The 27,880-nt window shown below is 44.1% G+C and overlaps 1 protein-coding gene across 1 annotated transcript in view; it reads right to left on the bottom strand.

The window, feature by feature from the left end:
* Positions 1–27,880, bottom strand: part of GAS6 (growth arrest specific 6) — a 500,934-nt gene that overhangs the window by 100,121 nt on the left and 372,933 nt on the right. Inside the window, exons 9-10 of the mRNA XM_086934685.1 lie at positions 17,222–17,340; positions 6,471–6,660 (exon numbers count right to left, since the gene is read on the bottom strand). Of these exons, the coding sequence (XP_086790811.1) occupies positions 6,471–6,660; positions 17,222–17,340 (309 nt within the window). The remainder of the gene's footprint in view (positions 1–6,470; positions 6,661–17,221; positions 17,341–27,880) is intronic.

Raw genomic sequence — 27,880 nt, 5'->3', positions numbered from 1 at the left:
CTGTATTGAGCAGTGAGATGGGTCGGTATGAGGCGCAATCGGTTGGTGGTTTGGATGGTTTCGGGATGGCCACAATGGTGGCCGTGCGCTGATCTAGTGGGAGTAGCGATTTCTGTAGGCTGTCATTAAACATGTCAAGGAGGGGCTTGGCCAGGACCGAGTCCATCGCCTTGTACCACTCCACAGGGATCCCATTTGGGCCTAGGGCCTTGCCGGATTGTAGCGCCTGTATTGCCAATTGGACCTCCCCAACAGTCAGGTCTGCGTCTAGTTCCTGCTGTGCCTCTGGTGAGAGCACCGGGACATGGATGGTGCGGAGTGTGTCCAGAGCCTCCCGTTCAGTGACTTGCCGCGTCGGTGTGTAAATGTTCTGGAAGTGACAGGCTAGAGTCTGGACTATGTGCTCTGGGTGAGTTCGCAGCGTGCCGCTCGAATCATAGAGTCTGTGAATCCCTTTGTTGCTGCCACCCCGCTTATCCAGCCACGCTAGCATCTTTCCTGCCTTGTCGCCCACGTCATAGATCCTGTGCGCTGTATTCGCGAGGTGTCCCTTTGTGATCACTGTAAGATGTGCCTGATGTTGCTGCTGGCGAAGCTGTAGTGCATGTAGTGTCTCCGGAGTGGGGTCTATCATATGCGCAGTGTTTGCCGTGTGTAAGGCCGCTTCTAATGTGGCTAGTGTAGCCCTGGATTCCCTCTTATGCCCAGTAATGGCAGATATGGATGCCCCTCTGAGGACCGTCTTATATGCCTCCCACAGAATCGAGGGCGAGGCGACCGACCCAGTATTCTCTTCGAAGTAGTGTGTGGTTGTCGACTTAAGCCTCTTTTTGATGCCAGGAACTTGTAGATAAGTGGGATAGATCGGGTATATCCTACCCCGCCTACTCTCCTTAGTGGAAATGTGAAGGGTGACCGGGGAGTGATCAGAAATGCCCCGTGGCATAATGTCAACACTGTCCACCGAGCTCATTCCAACCCCCAGGGTGAAAAAGTAGTCGATTCGGGAGAGGGTGTTGTGTGGTGCGGAGAAATGTGTGTAACGCTGCTCTGTTGGGTTCAGGCGACGCCAGACATCCATGAGGCCCATAGCAGATAGAAAGCCCTGGAGCGTGGCGGCTCCTCTCTGGCGGGCTCGCTGGGGAGAGGTGTCCAGTAGAGGGTCCGCTATGGCATTGAAATCCCCCCCCATGATCACATCTCCCTCTGGAAGATCAATAAGGAATCGGCTAAGTGCCGGGAGGGCCGTAGCGTGTAGCGCGGGGGGGATGCTAATTGCGATTTTTCATGAATCCCGATTGCGAGGAATTTGCGATTTCGCAATTTTTTTCGCAGAGTCCGTGATTTCTCGCTATTTCCGAATCGCAACTGGTCTACTGCCGGGATTCTGCGAATCTTTTAGCGATTTCGCAATTCTGTGTTAGCGAATTCGCTATTTTCGTGGTAAATACCGATTAGGGAAATTGCGCCCGCGATAGCATTTTCGCAGCTATTGAGAGCGCAATTTAGCTTCATGAATCAGGCTGTATATCTCGAAGCTAACTTCGAAATTTTAAAAGGGAAGTTCCAGATCTAACCACTGGGTGGCAGAATAAGCAAACATCTAAATACATGAAGGCTTATATTACGCAACTCTTGTTCTAAGAATAGGCCAGCAAGAAGCCAGAATGCATGGTGTAGGAAGGAGCTTGGACAACTAATTTGATAGGATGCTCTGAGAAATCCGTTTCTGTAGCGAAGTGAACTATACGGAAGATGTACAGGTGAGTTTTAGGGGTGTGACAAATTGCAAAATTATTTTAGTGAGAAACGCCAAAAAAAATTGTGAAAAGGAATTACACTTTTAAGGAGTGTTTTTCAAACAATCGTATACTTAAGAGTAAAAAAGTTACGATAAAAGCTGGCAGGAGACTGGTTCACGCAGAAAATGTCTCTCTGCAAGACATTTTCTGTGCAAACGAGCAACCCACAGGTGAAAGCCAAATTTCAAGAAATTTCGCAAATTTTCTGTTAAACGATATTCAGATATTAAGCAACTTCCTTTGGGTGTGTCGATTTAAATTTACACAGGCCGAATGAGCATTCACCTCCCCTTTCTGAAGAATAATATTTCACTTTCTAGTGTTCACCAGTCACAACTGAGAACACTTTCTGTTGCTTAGAATCAGCTACATTTAACCTAAGTCACTTCTGCTTTTTTTCAGTCCTTTGCTTTAGAGAAAGACAACAATGGCAAATGCGCCAAAGAAATGAACAGGTACAGCAACATTTGTCAAGAGCGGAATCATTGCTGTGTTAGTGCTGAACCAACTGATGGGAGGTTTTTCAGTGCTAACTCTGCCGCGGATGCCTACATTTTTAGTAATAAGTAATGATAAAAAGGCCAAATAAGCAGTGGCAAAATCAAGAGCCGAAAATACGGCACAATCGTGGCAAATTTCCAGCACATTGCTAAAACAGTATAGAATGGCCACACAATAGTCCCTCCAATGAAGGAAAGACCCGATAGAAGATGCATGGGGTATGTTGAATGGAGAAATCACCTCATGGAGGTGCATCTGCAATGTCGGCACGTCCTGGTGTGAATTCTGCCAGCCACCAGAGCCATTGCTAGAAATTCTGCCAATAGATTTTCCCATCGGCTGTAAAGCAGTTGGCAAAAATCAGTCATTTTCTTAACTCCTGGAGTTGATTTTTAGCCAAAATGCAAACAATGTCTAATACCGTTGATTTTCCACCACCTGTGGAGTTCACCTGCAAAAACCACTGGTGAACAAAATAGTATATTTACTGTTCGTACTCTACATCAGGGCCCAGCTGTTTGTCCTGGTTGTCAGTCTCCCCAGGATCTTTCAAATGGTAGTGGCGCATATCGTTAACAGCACATCTCATTGAATACAAGTAGACAAAAGGACATGGATAACAGTAATGAAATAACTATGGGCCTCATTAGGATGTTGGTCGGACCGCCACTGACAGGCCAGCAGTGGTGGTCCGACTGCGGTCGGATGGGCCAAACAACACATCCGAGAGGCTCAAGGAGCCTGTCAGGCCGTCGGTCAGATCCTATTCCGTACAATAGGGGTGGTGAATGCGCAGGCACAGCCGTAGGGATTACGATGTCCCTTCCTGACAGCCTTTCGATGGCGGTCTGATAGCCATGGAACGGCTGTCAGAAAAGGACTTTGGGGCTCCTAGCAGGGCATCCATCCCCATTGGGCCTCTGCTATGAGGCCCAGGGCACTTGTGGTGCCCCCAAACATCCATGCTCTGTGTGCCAGACACCATATGGTGCCTGGTACACAGGGCATGGATGTTTCAAAACATACCCTTTTCCACTGCAGCTTCTGCGGCTGCTTTTTTCCGGGCTTCAGCACAAGCCGCAATAGAAAAGGGGATATTTCCGAACGCCTACACGGTGGTTGCAAATTAATTGGACGGGTGGAACTGCCGACTACATGTCGGTAGGTTTCCAACCCGCTGCAATGGCGGTCGGAAGCCTGTCTGACTACCATCGTAATTAGGCCTTATGTATGAAATTAAATCCACACTCAATAAAATGTAAAAATTCTTTCAAGTTACTATATTTTTTTACATAACTTTAAATATATATACTTAACTATATAATCTCAATCTTTAGTACCAGGATATTTTGTAAATTATATCTTTATAGTTTATATTGTAAGTATGTGAACTCTATATTTAGTACCACAAAATGTTTGCCACAATATTTGTACATCACATTATTTTTTATGACAATATTAGGACATTGAAGCCTTCAGGGACATTGTTCTATATACTAGGATCCTGACATGAAAAGGCTTGGGTCAAAGTTTTTGTTCTCTTTACTTTTGGGATCCCCAGCAGAAGTCGTGATCTGTTCCTGGCATTTCTTTCTACTGCTCTGAGAAGAAGTCTGTCATTGATGTATGATAGTCTTCCCAAATAAAGAGCTTTACATGGTAAGGATGCTAATTAGATTTGGATTCTGCACACTAGAAGGAGCCAATGCAGATATTTTGGTGTGTGGGTGATTTGGTCAGACTTCCTTGCTCCACTGACAAGATGGGTGAATGTGTGTAGGGTGGCTGTATGCAACGTGGCTCTAAGAAGAGGTATCAATTTTTTGTTCAGAACTGCGAGCTAGGCATTAAACCCAAGATGGCGTGAGAGGACCAATGCTTAGATGGCACACTGAATTCTTCTGGTGGAATGCACTTGATGATACAGGGGGGAATTGGGTTCGTTTTAGTTTAGATAAACCAGTGTTCTGATCCAGGGTGAAACACAGAGGTTTTGCCGAAGGGATTAAAGTTGGATGAAACACATGTCATTTGGATTTGAGAGCTAGGTTTGGATAGGAGGCGAGTTAGTGAGAGTGGATGAGCAGACTCACAATGTCAACAAAATGTCTATAAATGAACTCCTGAAATACAAAGTGAAAGGAAAAAAAATGTCTCTATGATGGTCGTGTACCATAACTAGTTAAACATCAAGTGCAAGACTACTTAGGACTTCTAAATGATTCACCAGCAAAATGAAAAGATGAGACAACACTTCCCAGAAAGGAAACTGGGTTACTGCACACAATCAAACAATTTAAAGGAAGTTATTGAAAATTAAGCCTGAACACAAGGTACTCTGCTGGGCATATTTCTTCGCAACACATCAACGTACCTCAAAGGAATAAGGACTTCGAACTACATCATTAATTCACCCGCACATCTACAAATGTGTCGTATATTATAGTACACACAGAAATGCCTCACTGCCATTTTCTGTGCAGTCTAGAAAGTTCAAACACTCGGCAAATAACAGAACATCTTTTGTGGTTCCAGACTTAACAAAGGACAATAGTGTGGCAATCCTAAAAGGGGGCTAAAATTACATAGGGAAATGCACATGTGAATTTACAATGAGGTACAGTTTTTTGCATAACTCATTGACTCTCCTCCCCAAACCTACAGGCAACCTGCAAAGGAAAAGGGGAAATGCAGGAATATGCATCATCCCTGTTCCACTTGATACCAAGGCACATGATATCAGTTGTTGGTTTCTCCGCCAATGTGCCATTTCACATTCCATGCTAAGAGGAGCTTTTTCATTTAATAAAGCAAGAGGGTCCACAGCAACACAATCCACATATAATCCATCTACTGCTGCTGTTGATAATACATCTGAATAACTGCTGAAATTGTGATATACCCTCCTACCCTTAAAGGAAGCAACTGTAAATGTTGTACCATGTGCGCCTGCAGAAAGCAACCCAGGTTGTCTTGAAAGCTAGCAACAAAATGTGTGTGCTTGATTGGAATGGATTTTAGAAGCAGCCCAGGTGTGCAGTGAACAGAATCAAAAAACCACCATGGATGAACTACACATACTGTAACATAAGTTACTAACTCACTTAAAAAACTCTTACAATTAGCCAGACATATCAAAGGTAGGAAAAAAAGCTTTGTTCTGTGGAAGTTACCATAGGACATTAAGAACAGTCTATGTGTCAATTAGCACTGAGGCACCTTCATTTAATTGTGGGAGAGGTGGGGCGCAGGGGCCAGAGTGGCTGACTCTGGAACGTGGGGCTCACGGTTCGATCCCCGGCGGCAGCTCAGCATCATGTGACTCTGGGCAATACTTCACTTAATCTCCCCGATGGCCCCCCAGTGCCTGGATACCATTAGTGGTGATAAGTTTATGTTTTACAAATGTGGAATTATTTATTTGTTAATTTAATAAATACATCTATTTCAGGAGAATCCCAGAAAACCCCAATAAAGGTAGCTACTTTAGCAAAAAAAGGTCACAGACATCCCGGAGTGTGCGCCAGGCTACTTTTCCTTTAATCGAACACATCCATGAAGTGCAGCCTGGTTGGCGCCTTTAGACATACATTTACATACACTAGTCGCCTTTAAGATGCAATTGTAGGGGAAAAAGCTGATCTTTTCTCAATTCACAACTATAAACACCATACTTATCAGTTTTTACTCATTGAGTAGATAACCAACTGTTTTCTCATCAGGACCAGCATTAGACATAGAAGTGACCAGTGCCTTCGATGTAGGGCTCAGCTCTTTAATGGCTCCTCTGCCCTAACCAACAGGAGTCAGCAAAGTGTAAGACATTTTGCAGTAGCCAGGATCGAATCTTGCTTAAACTGGCCTCCTGGAAGTGGTATATTACCTTCTTCTCTATTCTGTCCTTTCTTTGTGTCCTCTACTTTGCTGCTCAGCCATTCTCTGTGATGTATTGTCATGGAATGTTGCCTATGTGTATGTTCAAGTGTATCTGTCAGTTTATCTATTAAGGCTGAGCAGCAGGGTTGCTGCTCCCGTTGGGGCTTACTATCCTGTACATACTTATTTGGATTAATATGCTGTTTATCCTACTTCAACTCCTGTAAATATTTTCTCCAACATGTACACTTCAAAAAAGTATTGCAAATTTAAAGATCTTGCCACACTCACCATTTGCCACATGCCATGGTTAATCAATGGTCCGCTGCTTGTGACCCGGCCAATCCCGTTGTACTTCAGTTGCAGTTCCAGCCTTCCATTGCGCAGAGCCAAGACTATCCACGTGCTGTCTTGATGGCCTCCAGCAAAGAAAAGGACACCTTCAGGATCAAAGGTTCTAAAGTCGAATTCAGCCACAAGTCTGACCGCATGGGTGACAAGAAACAAATGATTACAAAAAGTTCAGAAATCTGTGTGCTTTGTAGTTTCAAAAGGCAGCTCAAATTTGGAATGATTACAAAAACTCAATTAACCACCAACAAAATAAAGCAACAAAACTCCAAAATAAGTTACTTAAAAGCCAAGCAGACAATGTTCTATCACGCATGCTGTCTTCGCCAGGCATCAGCAATGCATATTCTACTCTGGGATCACTATTTTTATGTTTAACATGGAATTTGGGATTTATTGAGCTAATAACTTCAAAGCACTCTTCACTAAAAAGTCAGGGCTGGTTGAAAATGTCACACAACATATGGCCACGTGGCTGCTATGACAACTTCTAAAAAACAATTTGTGGCAAAGTGGGAGTTTCCAGAGGAGAAAACATATATGGCACAGCTAAGTAAGCGAACTTTCAGTGCCAGCACAGGCCGGCACAGGTAAACACGGTGGGGCGTGGCCGGATTGGGGGGGGAGGGAGTTGACAGACGGAGTAGGTATAATTAAATAAATAATACCTATTCCGACTTCTGCCTCGCTTCGCTCTGCCTCGCCCCACCACCCCACCATGCTTACCTGTGCCAGCTGCCGCTGCTCACTGCAAAAGCCACAGCCAACCTTCTTGAATAGTATGTTCACAAGCCGATTACAAATCAAACTGTACTGTACTGTAAATATTTGCCAAAGCTTTAGAAAATACTTTCAAGATTCTTTTTTTTTTTTGAGTTCAAGAAAATTTTATTCGGTAATAACAAGAGAAAAACAAGGTGTCAAAACAGAGTACATTGGAATATCAACGTTGAAGACTATGGTAAATAAAACAAGCATACAGTTACAAATAGCATCAAGAGGTAAATCCGGGCAATGAAATAAGAGGAAAAGAACAGGAAAAAGCATTTAAAACAATAACCATATTAAGCATGAAAATATTCGAAGGAAAAATACAGATGATACAATAAAGAAAAATGGAATGTGATGAGCATTTAAGGAGACTTAGGGACTTCTTGTTGCGAAGGTAGTGGACGAGGTAAACGATTAGCACAGGCATCTAAATAAAGCGTGACAGGGGACCATAAGTCCATACGCTTTGCAGCCATACGAGCCGGAAAGACAAAAGCAGTGTCAAGTCTATGGTTATGGCATACATTAAACCACCACGCCTTAAAGGAGATATTGGAGAAGTCCTTCCAGTTTACCGTTATCTGTTGGAATGCAGCGGCCAGTAGTAAGTCAATAATCTGAGGCTTTAGGTCAACATTATCCCAGCATGGGGAAAGACTACCCAAAAAAATGTTTGAATGGGAGAAGGGGATACATGTGTGAAAAATCAAATTGATTTGAGCCCAAACCTGTAACCAAAAAGCATGAACAGAAGTACATAGGAATAACATGTGAAATAAATTGGCTTGTGGAGATGAGCAAGACCAGCATATGTGAGATGTATTTGGAAAGCGTTTATGAAGGTCAAAGGGTGTATAGAGTAGTCTGTTGTAAATGAAAAATAAAGACTGTGTCAAAGTTGCCGCTCTCTACTTTCAAGATTCTTAACTATCCATCCTCACTAACAAAAACGAAAGCAGTCTATATTTTCGATTCTCCATGTATTATTCTTAACAGTGTTGAACATACTTTTCAGAAGACTAAACACAGTTCTCTGGAGGCCACCTAATAGTTTAGGAGCAACTTGCATATGAGATACTGTAGCTCTTGATGAAATTATACATTCCCATTGGTTTAAACACAGTTAAAGGCTGTAATCACACTCTTTAAGTCAGTCAACGCTATTGTAAAGCAAATCCCTCATATTTGACAAAGGATTTGCTGCCTGATTGATTGTCCGCAAGGTGGCGATCGCGTACGCGGTACCGAACTGCAGAAGCAGCAGAGCAGCAGCACAGCAGACCAGAGTGGAGGCAGCGCCGGAGCGCCGGAGCCAGAGCCGAAGTTGCACAGAGGTAGTGTGCAGTGCGTAGCGGGCGGGCCCCTAGGACCAGGACTAGGGGAGCCCTGACCACTTTGCCAACCAACCGACCACGGCCTCCCTTCCAACTCAAGGTCGAGGTGTTTAGCCGAGTGGCCACACGGCAGAGGTTGGCTCAAGCTCCGGTGTGCATTTACGGACTCGCCCGCAGCCAGCCTGGAGCCACGTGGAGCTTGGAGCTGCAAAAGAGTGGCGAGGTGCGGCGTGGAGGGCGCCTCGTTACTGGTGTCCGGCGTCCAGCTCCAGCTCCAGCTCTGGGTAGGCAAGTAACGAGAGACTGCGGTGCCTGCTGCCAGAGCCGCTGGTGGTGGTGGAGACATCGGGCGATAGCTAGTGTCAAGGTCAAGCCTCCCGAAGTATTAGAAGTCTGCACAAACTCGCGGGGAGAGAATTCAAGCCCCAGGCGAGTGTGACAGGCAAAGCAGGCGAGGCGGAGGGGAACAGCGCAGGGCCGGAGCCAGAGCCGCTCGGAGACCAAAAACTGCAGCAGAGGAGAGACAGGGGGCTGAACAGAACAACTGTCTATTCCGCCTGCACCGGGGCGAGGGCGGCAGGCGAGGAGGTGCATGAGCACGGAGACCGCTGCAAGGAGAGACGCTGGGTCAGTTGAGGTCGGGTGCCAGCTGACGTCACCACTGCCATTGGTGAGTAAAGCACCATAACACAGCATAGCTATAGCCTCCCAGCCCTCTCTGTTTTTTTGCCGCGACGGGTGAGAACTGCAGATTGCCACACACGAAATACATTCCCAGCCGTCCTCCTGCCTATCCTGCCCATCCGCCAATCACCTTCACCTGTTCCTCAGCACCCCCCTTGCGTGGTTACAGGCGCGGCTGTGCGGACCAGACACACAGGTCATGTTGGGGGCTGCATGGACATGATGGACACTATGGATAGGGCGGTTTAAGAGGTACAGGTGTAGCACAGGGGGGACAGCACAACGGGCAGAGGACCCACGCCTCCCTGCAGTGGGTCACGGGAGCGGTGGTGCGGTGGAGCAGTGGAGCAGCGCACCGCCATCGACACCCCCACACGATACATAGTGTCGCAAAAGAGGAGAAGGGACGAAGCGGCGAGCGGAGGAAGCAAACGCTCGAAGCCCGCCAGGAGAAAGCAAAACGGGGAGCCAGTAGAACAAAGGGACAGCGCACAAGAGCAGCTGAGGACATAGAACTTTTGGGAGCCCGAGAGAGTCCAAGAGAGCCTGTGCGCCAGGCCCAGGGAAGCAAAGTGCCTAGCTAGGCTGGGCCACTCATTTAACTGAGCAGTTGTTCACACATCCCCCGACCTCGTCAAGACCACATCGTAACAATTACCACCAACCACGACCAGAGTCTCGACGGGGGGTCAAAGGGACCCAATTGGGGAAATGAGATCAGGAAAAACGCGACAACCTGTGGAGAGCAAAAAACCACCAAAAAAGCTAAGAAAGACAACCACGGAACCCAACACGTCATCAGGTATAGGGCCTGAATTAAATCCCAGGGAGAGGCTGGTATCCGTACCAACCCCTGAGTTAAAATCAGACCCCAGAAGGAAATCCGGACTCCTAAAATTCTTTTATCTCAAGGATCCAATGGCGGCCATCTACGCACAGACTGCGGAGGCAGGAAAGTTACCAAGCACTATTGCGCCATTGAACGCACCCTCCCCCCGGGCCAATATTCTGCAGAATACGCCATGTAGCGATACAGCGTGTGTATCCCCACCACCGTTTTTGGGCTCCAACTGTCAAGGCAAACAAGAGTTAGTCATCGCCCAGGTGCATGGCCCCAACATACCCGCAGCTACAAACGAAACAGAGGGAGGTAGTGCAGAAAAGAATACCACAGATAATTGCCTCAAGAAGGACATCAGGTCGAGCGAGAACAAAAGTGAGGCAATCAAGGAGCCAACAGAGAATAGAGATCACGGAATGGCGAGCAAGAGCGCACAGGAGGTCAATACAGACCACAAAAATCAATCCATCACATCTGGGCAAGAAGGAGACCCATGGTTACAGCCTCTTTTTCTATCCAATGACTCCCAACTTGAGGAACTCTCAGAGAGAATTATAAAGTATATCGATTCACAAGGAAGAACGTCGCGAGAAGAATACGGTTTTGATGGCCGACATCTGAGTCCGGTTATGCGGGTCTCAACCCCGCGTGGCCTAGGGCCAATAAGAGACCAACAAAAAGGAAGCGTAAATGACAGCATCATCATGCAGGCAAATCAACCATACCACGCGCATACCGACCCAATTACAATCTCATCAGGGAGCGCGTCGGACTTAGAGTCCAAGGACCCAAGTAAAATCCAAAATGCCGAGCCCGCCGCATCATGGACCCAACCTTTGTTAAGCACTCTAGAGCAAGCAATTAGGGTGCTGAACTTTCAATCAAACAAAATGGAAGTCCAGATCGACCTCATCACTTTGATGGCTGGGCATATCTCAAGCATAAACACAAAATTGGACTCCATTTCATTGCTCCTGTCAACCCAGGGGAAATTAGAACCCAAAACCAGCTGGAGCAACCAACAACAAATCTGCGGATGTGAAAGTATTATTGAAAAGCTGGCAAGCCTCCCGGCCATTTTGATGGACATTTTAGGGGAAGTAAAACTATCTCGTGGCCACAGCCAGATGACAGAAACTAAGCCAACCCCGGAGAACTCTCAGTCGCGCAAGAGAAATCTCTCAAACGGCCCAAAGAAAAGCGAACAAATAATGGATAAAGTACCATTACTAAAGGAATGTGGCCCAGATAAAGGAGACCCAAATATTGAAGAAATCGAACCATCTCACCAATCCACATTTGAGGAGCATCCCACAAAGAGACAAAGGAAAAGGGCAAGGAAGGCAAGGCTCAAATACAAGAACAATCAACATATAGATCAGGGCAAAACTTTCCCCATCTTTAACACCAATACCCTCAGAGAAAAAAAATCTAACCTTTTGAATGGGCCGTCAGTGAGTGAGGAAATCCACATAGACCGACTCGACCACTCAAACACTTCATTCATATCAAGGGGTGATGGCCCCCGGTCAGGAGCCAAATTAACCAAATCCCCTTCCACAATGGAAATTAGTAAAACGCTCACAATATTGAACCACCAATCACAAGCTCCAGAACCGGGAAAAGAACAAATAAAGCCAAAACAGGTGGTCAAACAGGGAGGCATCGAGCAACATGAGCCGACCACAGCCCGGGTAAAAAATAGTTTGGATTCTAAATGTGACTCCAAAGAGGGCCACAATGTCGGCACAAAAACTACAATTGAGCAACAACTTTCTACCATATTGGAAAGTAACGCATATGAACCTCAAGGACCAGCAGCAATACCCGAATTTCAAACAGCCTCAAGCCCCATACAAATCACAGTTCTAGCAAAGGAACGCAAATGTTCGTTATTACGAAGGGAGCAAAGAACGGCCCAATCGCAACCCTATAACTCACTACTTTGCAAAACCGGAACATCACAAATGGAGCCAACTAATTACCCAGAGTTGTTTGATTTAAAGCTAACTTTTATCCCCGAATATGTAACTAGGGGGCCACAGGATTTCTTAAATCGAGGCAACTTGTTAAAATTGTTTAGCGAACTACCGGCTTTAAAAGAAATCAGTTCCCAGGATCTCAACTCTGTTGAATTTCAACAAAATGCTAACAATGGGGCGATTGAGGAAACAATTACAACTTGGGCCTCAAAGGATCTGGTAGAAAGAATATATCTTGAAAAATCGCAGTTTGAATCATGGGGAATATCTATAATGAGACACAAGCGCCCAAGGTACCCCCATCCCCTACAATCAAATAAAACTGTTCAAGACAAGGGACAGGGGAGCAGAGGTCAAAACATCTCTTGTCTACGTGGCGCCAGGGCCTCCACGATAGAGCCATCAAGCGAAAGTTGTAAAGCGCAAAGAAACGGTTTACACCACGCTGATAGAACGGATTGGTCATGGATACCTAATGTCCTCGGCAATAAAGCTACCTAACCCAGATCCAAACTTCCCTGTAAACCAGCAGAACGAATTGCTCCCCCAGAACCTAACAAAGAACTCATCAGTTTCAATTTGTTCATGGAACGTGCATGGTTTTCGAGAAATGGCCCATGATAGTGAAACCAGAGGCTTTTTCCAACAACAAGACATAATTCTGATTCAGGAATCTTGGAAACTGCAATCAACCCCAGTCCAAGGTTTCCATGAACATCAAATATATGCAGAAAGACTCTCCATGCACGGCCATCCCCGTGGTGGACTATCAACTTACGTAACCCATAAATATAATTGGGTATCTGAGGAAATAGACGTTAGCCTGAAGTGGGCCCAAGTGATCAAAATCACCGAAGTATCGCCACCGGGGACTGAACCATGGAAATTGTTAATATTTAATGTCTATATCCATCCAGACAAAAAGGTACAAAAAGAAAAACACGCAACGTTATTGTCACTTATCAAGTCCATGCAAAGAACCTACTCGCAATACCCAATGGTAATTTCCGGGGACTTCAACAACGCCCTTATTGATCAAAACAAGGCGAAGGTGAAGATGACGGGAAATGATAGCGGAAAATAATTTGCATCCAGATTAAAAGACTATGGTCTGGCGATTATGAATGGCAATACTAAGGGGGACATGCCGGCAGCAGTTACATACCTGAGCGGCAGGGTACACTCAATAATCGACTACTCCTTAGTAAGTGACGAATTAACTCCTAACATCAAATCATTCCATATAGAACATCGGGTAGAAAGCGACCACTTCCCACAAATACTAACCTTGAATATTGCACCAAGTATGGAGCTAACAACGACCGCCCTTCTGTATCAGGCATCAAAGTTCAACTTGAAAAAATTGAAATGGCACGGAGAGGGGTTGGGCAAAATTACGGACACAGTAAAATCATATATAGCCAATTTTGGAATTCAAAATGAAGAGGACCTCGTAATAAGCTGGGAGCAAATGATTCGAGTTCTGCAGCAAAAGTTCCCAGCAAGGGAAGGGAAGCACAGTAACTTTAACATCAAGAAGGAGCCCTGGTTCAATATGGACTTAAGAGCCAAAAAAAGAAAGGTCGCTAAGGAGGTTCGGGCCGTCGCAAACCAAAAAATGTCGGGGCTAGTGGTAAACAAATCCAACCTGAGGGGAGCAAGGAACATCTACAGGAAGGCATTGAGAGCCGCAAAGTATTCATACAAAGAATCTGTTTGGAATAAACTGCTAATTGCGGGAAAACAACCTAATAGCAGGGTCTTCTGGGGCATCATAAACGAGCTTAACCAAGGGGCAAAAATCTCACAAGAAGCCGGGGTTGGAGCAGAAACCTGGATCAGACATGTGCAAACCCTATATAGCAATACAAATACAGGTCTCGTTAAAGATTCAGGGGCAGTTAAAGCCAACATGGAGGAACCAAAAGGAGTGACGAAGAAGGACAATTGGAAATCCAACCAGGAAAAACCCCTTAAGGGGTCAACAGACCCGGCTGACTTAATCACCAAAACTGAATTAAGAGGTATAATTTCAAGACTAAAGTCAGAGGGTGCAGCAGGACCAAACGGTCTACCGAATGCGATATTTAAGCATGACCCGGATCTGTGGGCAGAAATTCTAACGCCACTGTTCAATCGAATATACAATCTCGCAGAGATACCCGCCTCTTGGGAGGGAAGTATCATCCACCCAATTTTTAAGCATGGCGATCATCGCAATCCTGCAAATTTTAGACTGATATCCTTACTAGATGTAGAGGCCAAACTCTACGCCTCTTGCATTCTACGTGAATTACAAGTCTGGATATCAGAAACAAAGATCATGCCAAAATTTCAAACAGGCTTCAGGCAAGGAATGGGAACAACAACTAACCTAACCTGCCTGTCTATCCTAACGGACCAAGCAATAGCAAATGGCACTCGCTTGTATGCCTGTTTCATAGACATCAAGTCTGCCTTCGATCGGGTAAACAGAGTGCGCTTGTGGAGCAAACTAGAGAGTTGGGGGATGCCTTACCAACTCCTAAGAGCCATCAAAGCTCTTCATTACCATACTTGGGTAAGAGTAAAGTTGGGAAATGGTGGCAGTACCACCAGTAGCATCCAAACGCCCCAAGGCTTAAAGCAAGGCTGTGTACTAGCCCCTACCCTTTTTAACCTTTTTCTCTCTGACCTCACAAGCGCGATCGAATCAGCAGACAACCATCCTCCATTTTTGGCAAACAATCCAATATACTATTTACAATATGCCGACGATATTGTATTATTGAGCAAGACACCTATTGGCTTACAAAGAGCTATTAATAAATTAACTCTGTACCTAGAACAGGAAGGCCTAGCACTTAACAAAGAGAAAACTAAAGTGGTCCGCCTAGTTGACCGGCAAAACCTAAAGTACAAATGGATGGCCCAAGGGGCACCAGTGAAAGAACAAGAACACTATAAGTACTTGGGCATTACAATAACAAAAGGAGCAAATTATAAGGACCACAAAATAGCACTCAAAGCAAAAGTACAATCTTTAATCTTCGCGTATCGCTCTCTAAAGGAAAAAATGGACTGCCCCAACTACAATCATTTATTAAAAACAATGGCTGCACAGATTATGCCCACTTTATCCTATGGCTTAGTCACGTGGTGCGGTAAGGAGGTGGACCTTTTGAATGAACTACAAATTAAAATTTATAAAGCGGTCTTCAATCTTCCCAAATCTGCTTCAGCCGCACAAGTCAGGCTCGAATTTGGACTGCAAAATCAGAAGTTCCGGAGCATGAGCGGCTTCGTGAACTTCTGCCACAAACTTAGATCTGCAGATCCAGACTCCTTGGACTGGCTAAGCTGGGAGGAAATTAAAAAACGAGGGGAAACTGAATCCATGAACAATTGGGGAAAGTATTTGACATTCTGCGTGGAAAAGTTAGAGCTAGCAGTCGCTTGGAAATCAGGGACAGATAAAGTAAGTCTAAAAAAATCAGCCAATACGGCAGCAAAATGGAAATCTTTTTTTGAGGACAAAGAGTTATTGGCAAAACGGCGGCATGCCTGGACCATCCTGAACAGCTTCACAACCCCAAAAACACACACATATCTAACATCCCACTTCAGTGGTCACCTAAAAAAGTCTTTTACAGCCTATCGGATGGGGATGCATGTCACAAAGGATTTACTACCGTCCTGGAAATCATCACACCAGACAAATCAATGTCGCCTTTGTGGGTACAACACCGAAACACTTGTCCACCTTTTCTGCTTATGTCCGGCCCTGATAAGTCAGAGACGACTCTTATTGAAACCCATCTTTAATGCTCTCAACATTCGATCCTGCAGACACACAGTCACAAGCTGGCTCGGTGGTTCCAACATAATCCTAGTATGCCGTGGAGTCAAATTCTTGGCAGAAGCAAGAAAACTTTTAGACCTAATAGAATATGAGGACCATCCAGTTCGTGGGCAAACAGGGCCAGCTTAACCCTAGGACCTCACAAGCCCCGCCCCCAAACAAAACAATAGCCGAGAGACAACAATTTTAGTAATTTTTTTAATAAATTTTGTATCGTTATTTTATTATGCGAATTTTGTAATAATTTTAACTAATTATGCAAATAAAAAAACCTTTGTAAACCTTTGATTTGCTGCCTTTCTAGTGTCATACTCCGTATTTCAGTAAATAGAAAAATCCATTGATTGTGCAGATTAATCAAAAATCTACATAGGTTCGATTATTCATCCACATAATATACTAAGAGAAAGGGCTTGGAGGCAGAGTTCTGATCAAATCATAAACAAGTCTTCTTTTAAACTCTAGAATACAGTGGTGAATATAGAACAGACATTACCAACAAACATGTTTAGAGGTAAAAAAATACTCATTTCTTACTGTCTTAGAAGATGCGCAGGTTGGTTTCAGAGGGTGAATTCATTAAAAACAAGTGCACCAATATTACAGTTGATAAAGTATGCTCTATTAACCAATGAGGGTTCAGGACATAAATGGCTCAACTCAAACCCAATGCATTAGGAAACGAGCGTCTTGAATGCTGGATAAGCATTCACATCCAAGGATCTAGGACAAGAGATGGATGAACTCTTAAACGTGAGATTGCTATAAGGAATGACAGCCACCGTGAGGGTGGGGGAGCACATCAAAGTCATAAAGGTAAATTAATTAACATAAGGAGAAGCCCTCAGGGCGACTGAGTGACCTGTACAAGCTAAATATAAATATCATTGGCTGCTGGGAGCAATCAACCCATGAGCAGACACGTATTAAGTTTAACCACCTTGACACAATTCTAATACTTCTATACCAGTGTTAGAAAAATAGATCAAACATAGACCCTCACAACAAGAAGAATTTCTTTAAAATGGACAGGCAGTGAAAGCCCCCAAAAGGCTATAGGATGAGAGAGAAAGTTTGCTGAATTTTTTATCATAGGCTTCATTGAAAGGCCAAATTTTGATTATAATCATCCTTTGGCTAATTCGAGCTGGACAATTAACATTTTCCAGAGATCGTCTCACTTGAACTTTCCTGCTTGGCATGCACAGATTAAATTTCATTTTTACATTTATTCTCACCTTGTGGGCTGTTTTCGCTTAAACCGTCGCCAGATCACAGGAGTTCCACTGAACATTCTGCCCAGATACAAAGATTTGATGCTCTTCTCAGTAGCAAAAGGTACACATGGTAAAATGTCCTAAAATGGAAGAAAAAGTATTTAGCCATATAAAAGATTTGAATATACCTGAAGCAAGTATCAAATACTTTTACAAAGCAATAGTTATATCCCCAGTTTTAGTCACGACCAAGCATTATTTTTTTTTGTTTGAAACTATATGTATGAACACTCAGAGTCACCAATCTAAAGGACCAATATTGCGTACCCGAATGAAAAGTGGGCAGCTAAATACCAGCTGCAGGATTTAAAGAAGTCTGTGCAACACATACGTTCTAAAGTACAGAAGAAATGTTCAAAAACAATGAGGGGGGAAATACAGAAATCCTGGTGAGTACCAACAGACAAAAAGGCAAAATACTATATATATATTTTGAAAAGAGTTACTATGTGAAAGAAATCAATTCATTCTAGGAGTACTCACTATTGCTAATGAATAGTTCTAAAACCACAGCGATTCCAAACACTTTCCCTGTAGATATACGAGATGGGCGAATTTAGAAAGAACTCTGTCTTTGATTGTTGATTGAAATGGGTTAAGTTTAGAACACATTTGATTGTATCTGGTATTTTACTCCAGGCAGCAGAGTTGTCAAGCCTGTTTTCCATGCACTGCATGATTTAGAGGCAGACCCGGGCAAAATGTTTATCACGCAATCTTAATCTTGTGTAATAATCCAATATAGAATTTGAATAATTTTTTCTTTGAAGTGGTTATGCTCTTACATTTAAGATGATTGGATAAAGTAGAAAATGCAAGGAGTGGGCAGAAACTGAAAGGGCTGGCATCCTTGGGCAACTGACAAAAAATCTTATAATCATCCCAACAGTAGTTCCTTCACCCAGCTGTGGATACAAACAGTTCTCTCACAGGGAAATGTGGAGAGTATGAGCACTCATATCTTTCACCACAAAGATGTCTTGGACCTTCTGGCAGCACTGGCGGTACATGACTTTAACGCAGCTCCTCTAAGAGGCAACACTCCCTCATTGCAGTCTTGTGCAGCTAGGCCTGTCGCTATTGATGGGGTTTTGGAAGACAAGTGCTCTTCCTGTAAATATCAACACCACACTTTTCTTTTCCTTTAACTTTATTTGAATTTTTGTGACATCTCCAGCAGAGCTCTCTCACCCTGGAGATCCTCCACCTTCCAGCTTACTCTACATTCCATATGAAGTCATTCAAAGTAAAAGAAAAAGTTTTTGCAGCACAAAAAGTGCATAAATACATATCACAGCGTACTTGTAGGAGAGTAGGATCTGCTTACTATGGTTACCCCCACTTTTTGCTGGTGTTTCACTGATTTGTCGACTTTAGTCTGGCTGGGGCCCGGCTAACCAGGACCCCAGCCTAGCTGCTTCCTCTCTAAATTAATTGCATGTACTTTAGGTACACTTCAGATTGATTACTGGGTTACCCTTGTGAGTCCATAGTATATGGTACTCTAGGTACCAAGGGCATAGGTACCCCAGGGGCCTACCAGGGGCTGAAGCATGTATTATGCTACCCCTGGGAAGCCTTCCAAAATGGGACCACAGATCTGCTACTGCAGCCTGGGTAAGGTGGTGCTTGTAGCCCTTACTAAGATATAGGCTACCTATATCTACCTTTAATAACAGACACATATAAACCTATACGTCACTCCTATGGCAGGCCTTAACAATCCTGAAGGCAGAGTGCTTGGTTTTGTGTGAGAGGGTGCCCAAGCATGAACTGAGCCCCTCTGCAGCTTTCGGAATCACTTCTCTGTAGCTGTTCTGAGATACAGCCATACCATATACTCTTAAGTGCATTATAACCCTGCGGTAAATGTTAACTTTGGAATGGCCGCATCAAAACATGTCTTGTTTGGTGTCAAACACTTTGGAATCCTACCCCCCCCCCCCCCCCCACCACCACCACCCGCCAATCCTGGCGGAAGGGGTAGAATTCCACCCATCTAGAGGGAGAAGACATGTACACACTTACCTGACCGGTAATAGTTTAAAAGAGCCCCAGCATCACAAAATGGATGCTGCTGCCACAGACACGAGTTCGACCTCCTGCTGCTGGACGAAACTCCGTCAGGGGAGGCCTGGACAATAGGTTTCCTGTCACAGGAAGGTGTAACCACCTCCCCAGACAGGCTTTAGTATTGGGGCTGGGCAGATGCATTCAGTGAATGCTTTTCAGACAGTGCTGGGGGCACACTTGGTGTCCCTGTGCATACCCCAGTTCAAACCGGTTGCAGGGGCACTCAGCCCCTGCTCTGGCGGAAAACTGGACGAAGGGGTGTAAACACCCTCTCCCCAGGTCCTCCCATAGGTGGGACCCTAGAGTAAGTCCAACCCCTAAACTTAGTATAAGTATAGGAACCCAGTCCTTAGGACTTTAGATTACCCTGGACGAAAGTCTGCAACATATACCCTGGAACTTCAAAATTCTATTTCAACTAGAAGACGGAAGGATCTCCCTTGGGGTCAAGAAGTGACTCCCTTGTTCAAACAGGCACCAAAGAAGCATCTTGCCGGTCTGCATTTCCAAGGCTTCCGCCGAGCCCGAAGGATTTGCGACACAGGACATGGACTTCCAGACATCTCCGAGGCCGACACTAGATCACAGCAAAGCTGAGACCTGTAGCCATCTCCAGAGAAGTGGGACCGGAACTCCTGGACACAGTGCACATTTGCTAGTGCACCTACTTCCTGAGCTTTCCCGAAGTTGTACATTGGGCTACTCGTAGTCCAAGCACTGAGCACCATCTGCACCGAAGATTGTGGGTTTACACTCCACAAGTGTTCTGTGGGCCCGCTACTAGATTTTCTGCTTGAGGCCCCTTCGTGATCCCTGGTCCGTCAACTGGTGGGTCCCCTCGAAGGTAACTCTTTTGTTTCTTGGGTTTCCCTGGTTGCTCCAGGCGTGGCCTGACTCCCCTCCAAAGGGTGAGTCCCTCAGACCTTGCTGTTCTGCTCTGAAGCCAATCTTTGCATTCTGTATGGATTGCTGTTGCGAAGGCTTGTTGGGTCCAATCCGGATACCGACACCGCAGCACTCGACATCTGACGTGGTACAGCTCGAATTCAGCTCCTGGTTGTCGTCGACGCCTCCTGGTCCTCGTGGCTGAAGAGTCAAGCTTCACCTTCTGCACCTGAAATCACCCGACATCGGTGGGCATCTTCTTATTGCCTCCCTGGTCACTGGCAAGTGACCCAGACTCTGTCCCCTCTGCTTTCTGGTTCTTCAGATCTTCGATCCACACTTGGATTAATCCGGACACTTTTCACCTGGTCGCCTGCAGCACTCCTTTGCAGCTCGCCATAGGAAACGACGACGAAACCCGAAACGAAAAGGCTCCCTGGGTGAGGTAACACGAGTACTTCAATGCTCCCGTGGGACTTGCCTCTCGAACTGTCCTGTTCTCAAGGGGTTTGCTCCTAGCCCACTCCTAAGTATCCCTAACCTTTAAAAAATCTAATCGCAACTTTCTCCATGGAAGTCAATGGTGATTCGCGGCTGTGTTTAGACACTGCACACGTCCCCCGTGGGTCTCCTGCGTCCCTATCTTGGGTGGTTCCTGGTTGTTTTAGCGGTTCTACAGGCCCTAGGCCTTGTCTCTATGACTGTCATGGTACTTATACCACTTTCTTAGTATATGGTTTGTGATGCCCCTAGGGCTAAACGTTCATGTGCTAATTTACTGTGTGCTAAATAAGTTTACTGTGCGTACTTTTGCCTCTATCCTCATAAAGAGACTAGAGCAGTGGTTCCCAAACGTTTTCGACCCGTGGCTCCTTTTATCTATTGGCAGTTGTCCGCGGCTCCCCATTATGTCATTTTATTTTACGGGTGGCGGGGATGTAAGCCCGGCCTCTGGAGTACTTCCATTTTTCTCCTCTTTTGTCCGGTGGTTGGTCACTTGCTTACCAGACATCCAATGGTTGTTCAAACAAGCATTTGCAATGCAATAGGTCTCGCATTTTTAGAGTTAGAGCTATTGGCGTTGTAAATGTAACTATTTTTTACCTGTGTGTTTAGTACTAGTGGATGGATGTGCTGGCAATTGTGTGCTTTACAATTAATCTAAAAGGAAGCGTGTTGATTGTGAGCTCTGGTGTATGGTGTATGGGTCTTACAGGGACACTTATTTTCCCAAAGGTACTTACATTGTAGGCACAATGTGAAGTATGGTTAGCTAAAAGAAAACGGATGCTGAGTTTACTCACATATCTATACTGTACTATTGTTGCTACCTTCCTCCTTCCTCGAAATGACATGTAATTATCTCGTCCTTTGTACAACCTGATGTGCCCCTGAGCCTTCCTGCTGCCTATTAATGACTGTAGTGCACGGTTCTGTGACTACCACAAAGGTGTGTCACAACACATAATACTCACAATTACTAAATTATCAAAAGAGATATAACTTCCCCGGAATGTCAAATTTCGTTTTCTAACTAGGCCACAGAGCCTGCCAACTTCTAACACCTGTAATCAACACGAAAACAAGTCATAATCTCTGCAATATAAGGCAATCTACAATTCATGAGACTTGAGAACACATTAACTGCAAAACTAAGCAGCCATGCATTTCTATTTTCCCCTTTGTTTTCCAGGCACCTGCTGCCCCCACCTTTTTTTCCTGCTTCCTGTGTAATTTTAAATTATTTTTCTCTGCAGTTCGGCTGAAGAAATACATGTGTGCATAGCACTTAGTCAAAGCCCTTTTATTCTGTCAAAAAAATCTGAAACCATGGCACTGCACAATTTTGAGGACATATTTAGCTGCATCCCCTGCTGTTTGTAATAGCATTTGTGAACTGATTTTATACCTTCCGAAAGCACTACTAGAGCCTTAACATTATTGCACACTTACATGTATTTCAAATGCACTGCCATCTTGTTATCCTGTGTTGCAAACTGCACATTTAGCGTTACTGTACTGTAAGAGTTGTAACCCCAGGGTCGGGAGCGTAAGGAGCAGTTAAAGAAAGATACTGAGGTGGGCTAAATGGGTGTATGGATAGGCAGGGCGTGGGCATTCTCAGTAAGTAAACTCACTTTCTCCACCGCTGCCTTCAGTCTGGATGGCGTCATCTTCCTCAGGCCAGCTTCTCTCTTCCGAGTTTGTGGACGTGCCTAGACTAATCGTGGCGTCATAGCAAAGTCATCAAAAGTTGTGTTGGCACAAGGTGGCGGCACCCTCGCTAAGTTAAGAGTGATTAAAGAAATATATGTATATACTAGCAGTAATGGTGTTGCACCTTTTTATTTAATTTTATATCATGTGAACTGGGAGGAGTGCGTGCCTAAATAACCCTCCCCTGAGCGTGGATTTGGCCCAGAGGCATCGGACCTCATAACAAAAGTGAGGTTGCACTGCCCTATTATGGCTCAGGGCAACCACTGCAGGCCTGATCACACGGAGCAGTGTTGAATTCCTGATTCCCAAACTGTGTGCTCATCTGTTCGTGGCCCCCCAGGCAAGTTTTCACGGCGCAGCAGGGAGCCGCGGCGCACAGTTTGGGAACCGCAGGACTAGAGGGATGCGTTTATATTAAATACATATATTCTATATATATACCTGGTGTGGTTCTCCTTTCATTTGTCCACTTACGGGATTATAGACTGGTAAAACAAGCTGCTTTACATTCCTTCAAGACTTAGCATTAAGGCTGCTCTCCACAGCTACCACTAGGATAGCTTTCTATATAGGTTGTCTTTGAACCTACGATCAATAAGGGTTGTTTGGACTGGTGCAGGGTGCCCACTTGAATAGTGGACAGCATATGCCACGCCAACTTCTCACAGTACTTAATAGCAAAACAACCTTATAAACCAATCTAAAACTGTGTAAAAATAGAACACTTAAGTAACTGTAATCTACACATAAAGGCTACATAATTGTGCAAAACAATACTTACCTTACAAGCAGCGATGTAGCAGTGCATAAAATTTGAAAACGTCACATGGGTCCATCAAATTGTTTCATTAGGCCCATGCATCTTAAATTATTAAAAGGTTCTGAGTTAAATTCACGATCCACTCATCAGAAGTAATCAGTCATAGAAATTGCAATTCATCCTCCAGAACGCAATTAAAACTATCAATTCATATTCTTGCACATAATCCAAATGAAATCCCCTATTCTTCGAAGAAGCCAGAGGAATGATACTACAGAGTGACACACTAGAGTCGTCCAGCTGTTAAATGTAAAATAATGCAGGCTGGCATTGAATAAAATTAAATCTACGCAATAACGGGACAATTAATTTGTTCCTCTGGGAGATATAAAAAGAGCCCAAGAATAATATGTGCAAATTCGACTGCATTGACACCCCATCGCAGGGGAATAGAGTCCGCTCCTTACTGTATAGGCATTAGTGTAGAGTTAAATGAAGTTAAATAGGGCCTTTCATATTGGCTAGCATGTGAGCTGGAATGTCCAGACAGGATTTAGATTCTTTATTCAAGGGGTTCTATGTATGACTCATTACTGTTGGGCAGCGCTGTGAGCTGGACTGCTGTGCTGAGGATACCAGTCCAGAATAAACAGATCTGAATTACACTTCTGGATTTGTGTTATTACTACATTTTATGGCGACAGGGATGGGTCTGATCAGGCCATGGACTCCCTGCCTAAATTCTTGGCCACTCCAGGTTCACCACCAATACCTTAGGAACAATGGAAAAAACTCTTTTTTACATATATGTTAGCTATTAGGGGGGAGGGGGGGGTATGGACCTGTTAGCGTCAAACCATATTATTGCATCACTTAGGAGTTGAAGGGAGGAGGGGGCACGAGAATCTGCCAGAAATATCTCTTGGGGTAGGAGATGGACAACCTATTAATGTGTACGAAATGTCAATTAAAATGCTTGATTTAAGGTTCATTACAAAAGTTAGTGTTGTGATGGAACGACATACATTTTTTACACGGGCGCAATTATTAGATGAAGATATAGATACGTATGTAGCAGCTTTGTGTGGGTTATCTCTGACCTGCAAGTTTGAAAACTTAAGTGACTCTCTCATTAGAGATCAAATCATGAGATGCACCAATGACAAGAGGGTAAGAGAAAAGTTGTTAACGAAAGAACTTGATCTTGAACGCACAATCCAAGTTGTAAAAGCAATGGAACATGGTTCAAAATGGTTAAAAGAGATAGATACGTCATCAAAAGTTGAAACATAGGTTACAAATAGTAGCAGTGAAGTTCCTCCAATTTCTATAGTTCAAAAGACTCCTGCTAATGATACTGTAAAGAAAGATTTTGAGGGAGCAAAGAAGAGTGTAGCAGATGATGGTAAAAGGAGAGACACGAGATAAATAAAATGCTTTCGTTGTGGCGCCCCAGCACATATTGCTACAAGTTTTAAGTGTGCAGCGAAAGGAACAGTGTGCCGTAACTGTGGAAAAAAGGTAATTTTTCCAAAATGTGCAGGTCAAGATATACACAAAGTGGTGTTAAAAGTATAAATGAATCATCATATCATGATGATGTAACAGAAATAATTGTACCTGTTGATGGGGAAGAATTTACTTATGTTTGCAAGGTGGATACCAAAGATAAAGGGAAAGCTAAAGGTGCAAAGATGGAAAGTGATGAGAAACTTGAGAAACCGCATTGCAATATCAATTTAAATGATTTTCAAGTAAAGGTGTTGGTTGATTCTGGGAGCATGTACACTCTGATATCAAAAGATACATTGTCCAGAGAACAATATAATGATTGGTCTGACCCTGATCTAAAAGCAGTTGGGTATGAAGGTAAGAAAATAGACATACTAGCAATGAAATGTATGAATATCTCGTTCATGGGACAAGTGGTTTATGGACGAATATACTTGACCAATTACGGCTCTAATCTTTTGGGTTGGCGCCACTAAAAGATCTTGGTATAAAGTTAGATCCAAATGCAAAAAATCCTGTTATTGTATCATTGCCTGAAAGTCGTAATGTGAGTTCTGTGGATACATTAGAGGAATGCATTGCAAAGAAGTTTCCACAAGTTCTTAGCGATAAATTAGGATTATTAAAAGGATTCTGCCACAAAATAATCCTAAAAAAAGGTGCTGTCCCGGTTGTGCACAAGGTGCGCAATGTGCCCCTTATGATGAGGGAACCGTTGCAAGGTGAATTGGACAAGCTGTTGAGTCAGGGAATAATCGAGCCAATTGAATCATCCAAATGGTTGGCTCCAATCGTCGTAGCTCCTAAGGAGGGTGGCAAAATTAGGCTATGTATTGACTTGAGGGATTTGAATCGGAATATTTGGGTTGATACACAACCACTCCCCAATATTTCAGAAATGTTGTCAGCTATGTCAGGAGGAAAGGTTTTTTCAGTTGTCGATATGACGTCGGCATATCATCAAATTAATCTTCATAAAGATTCTAGGCATTTAACTTCCTTCGTCACTCAGTTAGGGGCATTTCGATATTTAAGAATGCCTTTCGGACTAGCATCTGCAGCCACAGTTTTTCAAAGGGTGTTGACAAAGATATTTGAAGGTTTAGAGAATGTCTGGTACTTCCAGGATGATATTATGATAGCAGGAAAGAATGAGATGCACCATGATGAGTTGTTGGAGAAGGTGATGAATCGTTTGGAAGATTATGGACTTACAGTCAAGCGTGAAAAATGTCAATTTAGAAAGGAGCGTGTCACATATTTAGGACATAATGTATTAGGCAATGGTATATGGTATACAACCCAAACAAAGCATTGTTCAAGGGATAAAAGAAGCACCTTACTTGACCACAGATGCCAGTGGTGTTGGATTAGGTGCAGTGCTAACTCAAATTGTTGAAGGGAATGAAAGAATTATTGGATTTGCTTCTAGAAGGCTGCAAGGTGCTGAGAAAAGTTATTCTGCAATAGAAAGAGAGGCCCTTGCATGCTGGTGGGGAGTTAAGCATTTCAAATACTTTCTTTGGGGTTTACCATTCAATGTTAGAACAGACCATAAACCACTGATACATTTATTTAAAGGTGGAAGAGGATTCGGTGTTACCCCTAGGATATCGAGATGGATTTTGTCTGTTTTGGAGTATAACTTTGAAATGGAATATCTGAAGGGGCTAAAAAATGTGGTAGCAGATTGCTTATCACGTTTACCTACAAGGATTGAGGTTATGGAGATGAATGATTCTTAAACGGAAGTGAATGATGAAAGTGGGATCCATGAATGCGTAGCATTGAGAAAAGAAGTGTGGGATACTGCAATGGACAATGATTCAGTGTTAGGAAGAATAAAAGAATACATCAGAAATGGTTGGGAAACCAGTGTAAGTTGTGATGAGCACATAAAAGAATATTGGTATATCAGGGAGGAGTTAAGTATATTGAACGGCAAGGTAATGAGGAGGGATCGTATTGTACCTCCTGTAAACCTTTGGAGTCAAATGATTGAACTGGCTCATGAAGGGCATCCTGGCAGGAGCATGACGAAGAGAAAAATTACACAAACGTATTGGTGGCTGTTAGAACTGGGATTTCTGGTTGGCTAAGGCTTACGCCAAGACCAGGCAGAAACCACCATTCTAGTCAGGGCAAGGGAGTCACACGCCAAGATAACCCCTGCTCACCCCCTTGGTAGCTTGGCACTTGCAGACAGACTTATCCCGGAGGCAATGTGTAAAGCATTTGCGCACGCACACAACAGCAACAACATCCTAGGCACACCACAAAAGGAACTCCACATAAGGTTATATAAAAATAACTTTTGTATTGTCAAAACACATCAGATAGCAATCACACAATATACATTGTGCCAACTGGCACGGGCAATATTCACAGGGGATTATTTACATCAGGACAGGGCCACGTGGGCCACTGTCAGAATCGGCACTTAGTAGAACTAGCACTTAGAATAACTGTCACACCAAATAACAATTATAGATCACAACCAGTAACCACTGGTAACAGGTAGGTAGACACTACGCAATATTAATAACCATAGGCATAGATCACGCATGGACACATAACCTCTCTAGTATAAACTATACTAGGCAAAACAACCTCCTAAGCATGAAAGCACATCTAGAGGTATCACCGGCATAATGGCATTGCACATTACGCCTAACTCACATTTAGGCCTAAACAGTATAACTACAGTAGGCAATCTCTCATTAGTCTAAACACAAAAGACTCTGCCTCCTAAAAATAAATCACATTTAGGGGCGTAACTCACAGTGAAACATAATCTCACTAACATAAACCTCCACAGGAAAAACCATCTCTAGAGGTATCAATACAGGGTGCGTAAAACATACTAAATGCATTACATTTCCTAGCACCACATCATTCTAGCCCATAAAACACTTTAGGCAATTACCATCATAAACATAGTAAAATCACATTGCGCAAAAATCATATTAGGGTGTTGTGCCCTACCCACATACCAGCCCACTGGCCAACTGGCCATCTCAAGAAGGGGTTCAAATGCCCTGTGTCCAGAATGTCAGGGCGCCCCTGCAAAGCAGCGCCAGTCAGGGGTGCATCACCGGCGCAAACCTAAACGTTGCAGCTGCCCACTAATTGCTGGCCAGCTGGGAACAGTAACAGGGGCCTAAACGCTG

Source organism: Lissotriton vulgaris, chromosome 8 (assembly GCF_964263255.1).
Source record: "Lissotriton vulgaris chromosome 8, aLisVul1.2, whole genome shotgun sequence".
NCBI classification, from domain to species: domain Eukaryota; kingdom Metazoa; phylum Chordata; class Amphibia; order Caudata; family Salamandridae; genus Lissotriton; species Lissotriton vulgaris.
The sequence above is the reverse complement of the archived record's forward strand: the minus strand, read 5'-3'. Positions and strand labels throughout refer to the sequence as shown.